General features: G+C 50.8%; 1 protein-coding gene across 3 annotated transcripts in view; it reads left to right on the top strand.

Moving 5' to 3' along the window:
* Positions 1-1,668: 1,668 nt before the first annotated feature.
* CACNA1A (calcium voltage-gated channel subunit alpha1 A) overlaps positions 1,669-8,443 on the top strand; it is a 225,827-nt gene continuing 219,052 nt past the window's right edge. For all 3 annotated transcript variants that reach the window (XM_036240417.1, XM_036240416.1, XM_036240418.1), the window contains exon 1: positions 1,669-1,961. In XM_036240417.1, the coding sequence (XP_036096310.1) occupies positions 1,669-1,961 (293 nt within the window). The remainder of the gene's footprint in view (positions 1,962-8,443) is intronic.

Below are 8,443 nucleotides of genomic sequence, written 5' to 3'. Positions count from 1 at the left end.
GACTTATTTCACTTAGCATAACACTCTCTGGTCATGTGTATCTTTTTTTCCAGCTTTAGAGGCCTCTGTGATATGACACTTTGACAGAAGTACCCCAAACCATTCTCCGTTTTCAAATTTGGTCTTTTGCTAAATAGACCACAATTTATGTAGAGATGGACTAACTGCACCTTGGACACCAAACCCCTTCTTTTTAAAGTTGTGTCCTCCCTTCTTCCCTCCTTCTGCTTGCAAGATTCTCCGTGCGTCCTGTTGTCTGCAACCGAAATGGATGGAATCCCTTGGAAATCAAGGTTTCCTCCCCTGGGAGGAGGAATCTGTCTCCCAAACTTCTCCCCAACCTCCCGACCATCGGCTCTTCTCTCTCCCCAACAAACTCCGCGGAGCCAGGTCCCCTCGCGCCTCCGCGATTGGTCGCGGGCCATCATGTGTCGACACTCTGGGTGGGTCTTTCTCGCGTTCAACTCATCAATCGCTCCTCTTTGGAGCTTGGCTGCCCAGTGGTTCAGACCTTTGCGCCCATTTTTCCTTTCCTTCCTTTTCACCCACACCTTTACACCAGTCTTATTTTAGCAAAACCAAAAGGACTTGGAGGAGGCTTTGGGGGCGGGGGGCCGGGGTGGGGGAGGGAACGCCGGGCATTGCAGCATCCGGGAGCAGCTATTGAGTGGCTAAGCGACGGCGCACCTCTCTCTCTCTCCCCCCCTCTCCCTCTCCCTCTCCCTCCCTCCTCAGTTGGGAATTTTCAGGATTTCATTGCTGCAATTTAACCCCAGGATTAGGCACGGTTGAGCGAAGCGCTGCGCGCATACATACACTCACTCAGCAGAAGAGGCAGCCGCTGATTGATTCAGGAAGAAAAAAAAAATCACCCGGACCCTGCGGCCTCAAGACTCCTTAAGAGCTCCCCCAGCCCTGGAACGTTTCCTTCTCCTCCCCTTCTCTCCTAACCCGTTAATATTTTTTACTTTAATTTTATTTTGGGGCTACGGATCTTTCAGCATTTTAAAGTCTAGAAACTCAAACGAAACAAAAAGGGCGATTTTTAATTTGGGGGTCTGCCCTTCCCTCAGCAAAGAACTGGTTTTTATTTTTTTCTAATAATTTTTTTTTTTTTAATGGGCCGAACGCACTCCTTTTGCAAGATGCCAGCCTGACCCGTACCTCGGAGGAATTTGAACCTTCCACTGCGTCCCGGGGGGGCGTCCTTTGCAAACCGTTCGCGTCTTAAAAGGGGTGTGCGTGTTTTTTGGGTTTTTTTAAGTGCCTTTTTCTTTCTTTCTTTCTTTTTTTTTCCGGAGTGGGTGGCCTGGGGATTGCCTGGATTCCTTCCTCGGTTATTTTTTGCCTCGCTTCCCTATCCCCTCCCCCCTCCCGGCCCCCGCGCCCCGCCCCCGCCCCCTCCTCCCGCCCCTCCTTCTCTGGGGTCAGCCAGGAAGATGTCCCGAGCTGCTATCCCCGGCTGGGGCCGGCCAGCCGCCTGGTGAGCCCCCGACCCGAGGCGCCGAGCCGCCGCCGCCCGATGGGCTGGGCCGGGGAGCGTCTCCGCAGTCGCAGCTCCGGCCGCCGTCTTCGCAGCCCCGGCAGCATCAGCAGCAGCATCGGCGGCGGCGGCGTCTTCCGCATCGTTCGCCGCAGCGTAACCCGGAGCCCTTTGCTCTTTGCAGAATGGCCCGCTTCGGAGACGAGATGCCGGCCCGCTACGGGGGAGGAGGCTCCGGGGCAGCCGCCGGGGTGGTCGTGGGCGCCGGAGGCGGGCGAGGAGCCGGGGGCAGCCGGCAGGGCGGGCAGCCCGGGGCGCAAAGGATGTACAAGCAGTCAATGGCGCAGAGAGCGCGGACCATGGCCCTCTACAACCCCATCCCCGTCCGACAGAACTGCCTCACGGTCAACCGGTCTCTGTTCCTCTTCAGCGAGGACAACGTGGTGAGAAAATACGCCAAAAAGATCACCGAATGGCCATATCCTTTGCCCGAAGCCCGGCAGCTGCGCCTCCCCCTCCTCCCTCCGCTTCCCCTCTTCCAGGCTCGGAGGGAGACCCGGGGGTTGATGGGAGGTGGGGGGGTCTTCCAGGGGCTGGGAGAGGGGGCACCGGGGAGGAGTGTGCAGAATCTCTCCACCCCGAGCTGGGTTGAGCTACCGTGGAGGCTTAGGGTGGGGGGACCCGGAGAGTGAATTCTTCCTAAGGACCTATTCCAGAATGAGGGCTGGGCCCTGGGGTCGTGCAGGGGCCTTGGTGAGGCCTTTAGAGCCAGCTCCCGAGGGGTCAGAGTTCTCCCGAATGAGCTGGGACCCGGCTGCGGCCTGGGCGCACTGGCCAGGGCAGGGGAACCATGGGGGCATTGGCTGGGTTTCCTTAGCCTCTCCTCAACGGAATTTGCGGTTGCTACAGAGCCAGAGCCCAATTCCAGCTCGCTGGCTTCTCCACCGGCCTTCTCCAAGGTGGGGGCCACACTTTTAGGGTTCTTAGGGGTTCTCAGGGCCCGGAGTGAGGGGGAGAACATGTGGCCTTCACACTGAGGGGCTAGCACTGGCCTGCGTGGGCCGTTGGCTGGGACAGGTTGGAGGGCACTTTCTCTCTTCATGTCTTCTGGTCCCAATGACCCCATCTGGGGCCCTGACCTGGAAGACCCAGTATGAACTCTTTCAGTAAGAAAGATAGGGCAGGAGAAAACGAGCTGTGGGTCCTTCGTAGAGGGCCGTGTCAGGCCCTGGGTTGGATTCAGCTTCTCCCACCATAGGGAGCTGCGAGGGGACACCAGGAGAATCAGCACCCATGTGGACATCTCAGGCAGGTAAACGCCCTTTTTTTTTTTTTTTTTAAATCAAAGATCCAGAGGAAGGTGAAGACCACATTTTCCTCTATTCAGATGCTATCAAAATGCAGATCCCCTGTGTTTCTTTAAATCTGTGCCTGCTTGAAATAAACCTTAAAGAGGGTTTAACATCTGTTGAGATGTAGGCAGGCAAGGATGGGTAATTAGTCGGGCTTTCTAGCAGTTATCTAAGCATGACCCAGATTCCAAGTGGGAGGGTGCACCCTGCTCCCCAGGTTGACTGGCCACTGTGTTGTGCCCAAATGTGCCACTTCTTGGCAAGGTTCCAACTGGCTGGCCTCAGTGTAAAAAGGAATGGGGCTGCGTGGGTCCCCAGGGCTCAGCGGTGAGCCCCCACCCATTTTGTCTATGGTTTTGACTGTTACATACTCAGTGGGGCTGGGCCCTGGGTGGTCCTGAGTTGGTTATTTGAGGAGTGCAGTGGTGGGTGGATTCATTTTTAATGGGGCTCAGAATTGAGCCAGGCTTTTGGCTTCTGGGTGTTTAAATTGTCACAAGGGTGCTGAGGTTTTGGAGTGTGTGTGAACAGTCTACTTTGAGTGTGGTGAAAATTAAGCTGGAGCCGATCTGGAGGGGTGTACCCCTAACCATGATGGGTGCCCAAAGCAGGAGCCAGGTCTCTGCCTGCTAAGTTCCAACCTCTCAGAGGTCTTGTGATCACCCTGCCTGCCTCCCTCCCAACCCCTGGAGGAATGGTGGGAGCTTGGGGGATGGAGAAGTGTCAATGTGTGCACTGCTCAGCTAACTCCAGGGGGTGGTCAGGAGGAATTCACTGCGCTGACAGGTTTCCAAGTTGAAAATGCCTTTAGATCGCCTTCTGGATCCTGGATTTCACATTTTCTAAGAGGAAAGAAAGGAGGTGGAAGTCCTAATGTGTCCTTAGCTCAACCCGTCTAGCCTGAATCCTGTAGAGAGGGCTGTTGGGGAGACATGGGATTGCTCAGGAGAGGGGTGCGGGTGCATTGGGAGTGTTGGTGGGAACTTAAATTTTCTTTGATTTTCTTGTTCTTTGTAGCTCTGTGATGAGTTTGTGCATTTTACTCTCTGCAGACAGTTTTTGTTCCTTCTTTGGCCCGAGGCAGCAAACACATTTTACAGCCTCACTCTGGAAAGGAAAGCTCTCCATCCCCCAATCTGTCACGGAGCAGGTCACCCAGGACTGAGCTTTCTCTGGGGAAGATGAGAGGGGTGGGGACTGAGAGCTGTGGGGAACCTGGATAAGGAAATTTGGGCCAGTGCGAGGAGGTGGAAACGCTGAGGAGTCAGTGTATCAGGGCAGAATGTTGACTTCCGAATCCAAATACTTCTGCCATTTAAAAAAAGTGTTTAAGTACTTATTCTGAACTTTTAGAATAAAGTCTGATATATGTATTGGAAAGTACACAAGTTGAGTCCAGCTTAACAAGTGTTCACAAAGTGAACACAAGCATGCAGCTGGCACCCAGGTCAAGAAAAAGGATGTGACTAGCCCCCTCAGCACCTCCCGCATGCCCCCTCCCAGTCATTCTCCTACCAGGGAGCTGCTACTCTGACATCTAACCCCCACTGGCTCATTTTGCCTCTTTTCAAACCTCCTATAAATGGAGTCACAGGCTGTGTTATTTTGTACCTGGCTTCTTTAGCTCAAGATTCATCCATGTTGCTGCGAGTCATACTAGGTAGGTATTTCCTTCTCATCGCTGTGTGGTATCTTATTGTGTGACTAACACAGGTAATTATCCACTCCACTGTGGGCCACTGGGGTAGTTTCCAGATTCTGCTGTTGGGAACATTGTTGTCACATCTTTTGTTGAACTTTTACTTTGCATTTCTCTTGGGTCTATACCTGGGAGTGGAATGGGCCCTGCCATTCTTTGACACGTGTGTAGCAGGACGTGTTTTTGGAAACAGCATTAACTAAGGGTTGCAGCTGAATTTGGAAAGCAGCTTCCTCACTGTCTTTGGAAGGAGACTGAGTGCGTGTTCCATGAACTTGGCTGTATGCTTATTGGGCCTAAGAGTGTTAGTTACAGTATGGTGCCGGTGGAGGGTGCAGCCTTGATTCTCCATGCTCACGGGAACTTTGCCACTGTGATTTCTTACTCTTCTGTGCCACCGTCACCCCCAGCAGCACAAGCTTGAAGCCAGCAATGAGAATTAAGGGTTCTCATTAATTTTACTTTTCTCTTCCTAAGTTAGAAAACTGAAATGGAAGTGTTGGATGTTCAGATTTACACTGCTGCCTTTTGCTCTTGGAGTAGGCCGGGCAGCAAGCCATCTTGACCACACACCTGGGTTTCGTGTTTTTGTTGATTGTAAGTCTGATTTAAAGATGGCTGTGATGGGCTCTGATGATGGCTTCTAAAGACTCAAATCTGTCAGCTCAATACGGCGCATCTGTCAACCTTCCTGGAGCCCCCACTTAATGCCACTCACTCCTGATGTGCCACCGAGTGCCACTGTGAATGTCATCTTCCCCCAGTCCTGCTGATGCCAGCAGATCTCCCACGGAGCAGGGTGGAGGAATTTGGGCCATTGCAAGAGCCACAGACCCAGGTCTGTGTATTATCATGCTCTGTCTCCCAAGTCATATGCAGAGTTCTGGCTTTTCATCTGTGTTTGGGGAATTGCAACATGAAGCCCAGAGTCCTGTCATGTCAGGTGACCTGTGGACAGTGGCTGACTGGCAGTATTCTCCCCTCCCCTCCCCTCCCCTCCCCTCCCTTCCTCTCTCTCTCTCTTTCTCTCTCTCTCTCTCTCTCTCTATGAAAGGCTCTTTCAAGACAACTGAGAAACAGAGGAGCTCTGGGAGAAGTTGGAGCATGTTATCAGAGTCCTTCCTGGGCCATCCTGAAAAGTAGAATGTGCTAGAAGATACTACTCTAGAGGACAGAACACTATGAACCACAGATTCTTCTACTAGATCAGCATAGCTGGCATTTTCAGAAGAGCAACATTCTGGGAAATAAGAATGAATTATCGTGGCCTGTTCCATTTTTTTTTCCCTGCAAAGTTTTTTTTTCTTCTCTGAAAAACCTACCTTGAGCTGGCCAGAGTTTATAGTCTTCATGTGCAGTCCAAACATATCCCACCCAGTGTGTGTTTTGGTGTGTTTCGCTGCAGAAATGTTAGCAATGCTTGATAATGGGGTACTGTTCCAGCCCTCCACTGGGAATGTTGTGTACATTGCTGTGCTTCTTAGACTTCCATGTGCATGAGGATGATCCTGGTAAAGTGATGATCCTGGTCTAGCAGGTTTGGGGTAGGGCCTGGGATTCTCCTTTTCCATCACACTTCTAAAGATTGCCCATGCTGCTAGTCTCCGTTACACCTAGAGTATCTAGGTCACATCATAGATACATCCTGTTACCCTTTTTTTTTTCTTTATCTCAAAAATCAGGTTTATTGAAATATATTTGCTTATAGCAAATTAACCCCTTTTAGCATACAGTCTGTAAGTTTTGACAAATACATGTAACCATTTGGCCACCACCAAAATCACGGTAGGGAACAATTCTTTCACTCCAAATTACCCAATGCCCCTTTGAGTGAGCTCCCCACTGCCAAGCCCCTTGTTAGCACTAATGTGTTCTCCATACTTCTAGTGTTGCTGTTTTCAGAAGGTCATATAAATAGAATCCCACAGTCTATAGCCTTTGAGTCTGGCTTCTTTCATGCAACCTTTGCAATCCATTTATGTTGTTGTGGTGCCAGTAGTTCATTCCTTTTCAGTGCTGTGTAGTATGCCATGGGATAGATGGACCAGAGTCTGTTCATCCATTTCTTAGTTGAGGGACTTTTGGGATGCTCCAAGCTGGGTGATTATGATTAGAGCTCCTGTAAACACTGGCAGACAGGTTTTAGTGGAAGCCTTGGGAACCTACATTTCACTTTTGTTGGGTAAGTAAATACATTCCCAGGGGCAGGATTGCTGGGTTGTACGGTAAGTATATGTTTAACTTTTAAAAAGACTGCCAAACTGTTTCCAAAACCATTGTGCCATTTTAACATTCCCACCCTTGTTATTTTTCTAAAAAGCATCAAGCTCTAAATGCCAAGGCACATGTGGCCTCAAGGGTTTAGGATAAAGGATTGTGAGTGTGTAGAAAGGGATGGAAGGAGTAGCATTAAGTGCCAGTCAGAGAAATAGGGAGAGTGAGGATGTTGTTTGGAGCCAAGTGCCTGGTTTGAAGTATAGGGAGAAAAGGGAGTCTCTGGCGCGGGGTGCATTGGTTCTGCTGCTCAGCAGCACGGAGTCAAGGTTGTGAGTTCCAGGCTTGCCCCTGTTTACCACTGTAATCCCACTGTACCTGGCACAGGGCAAGCACCCTAGAAATGTTTGTCCAGTGAGGGGAAAAAGGGCCTTTCTGCAGCATTTGCCAAATTCTACAGATCTGATTCGCCCTTGAGCCCCTGTTTTAGGTTTTTGGTAGGTTTTAGTTGAGTGTTGGGGGTGGTGGTGCATCAGACCAGAGAAGGTGTCTGAAATTTTAGTGCTTGAGGCATTGGAGGGCAGTGGCCCTTGTGAGTGAAATCCTCCTTCAAGTCCTTGGTGGGGGAATGTCTGCTGAGTGCTTGTGGCTGACGTGCCCCCCTGTTCTCCCCTTCAGTAGCAAGCACACATACGTACTCCCTCAGCGATGGAAGGCACCTCCATGAAAGTGGCTCCGTGCAGAGATGGTCAGAGCCCCGAGTGCCCTGTAGTGAATACATTTCTGAGAATGCTAACTCAGCTCCTGAGAAAGGAGCCAGTGGTGTCAGGAAAGACAGCAGAGAGAAAGTGCTCCGGACTCCGGGTCAACCAGGCCCAGGCTTGAATGACTCAGTTTCCTCACGTGCATGATGAGGGTACTGCTTCTGATAGACAGCATTGCCCTCAGACGGCTCTTGGGGAGCTTGAATTGGGTCACGTATGGTAAATGCTCAGCATAATGTCTGGCACAGAGAAAGCCCCTAAAATACATGAGTGATGATAGCAGAGAATATTTGTCCCCCTAATGTTCTCTTTGAGAAACTTTGGCTTTTTGGGAAACTGAGGTTCTCTGGGTTGTAGGGGAGCAAAGGGCCCTGTAACTGGCTAGTTTAAATTAGTAATCTGAGTGTGGCATTCTTCAAAGCTTTTAGGGGGGAAAATCATGCCCGCTTGATCCATTTTTCAATTCCCTTCAGTCTAAGACAAAATTAATTCTCTTCCCTTCCCCTGATCCCTCCCTCTGAGAGTGACAAGGTAGAGTTTTAAAGTATATACTTAGCTTCCTCCCTTCCCCCCACATCCTGCCCCAAACTCATCTGCTTTTGAGTCCAGCCCAGGATGGAGACCACAGGCCTAGGACAGCTGCCGTGGCCACCCCAGGTGACCACTGAGAGATAACAACAGAATCCTGTTCATCTTTGGGGTTAGCACGTGTCCACCTCAAATCCCCAATTTCTCTCTTTCTTCTTTCTCTCCGGGAAGAATAGAGAAGTCAAGTAACTTTCCAGAAGAGGGAATCAGGTGGTTGGCACAGCAACTTGGATTTCAAAAACCACCAAGCACGAGTTCTTGTCTGGGTGACCAGATGTCCCAGTTTGCCCAGGCCTGCCCTGGTTTTAGCATCTCAGGAAACCCAGCAGTTCTGGGCAAACTG

This window comes from Molossus molossus, unplaced genomic scaffold (genome assembly GCF_014108415.1).
Source record: "Molossus molossus isolate mMolMol1 unplaced genomic scaffold, mMolMol1.p scaffold_m16_p_4, whole genome shotgun sequence".
Lineage (NCBI taxonomy): Eukaryota > Metazoa > Chordata > Mammalia > Chiroptera > Molossidae > Molossus > Molossus molossus.
This window is presented reverse-complemented; position numbering and strand designations above follow the sequence as displayed.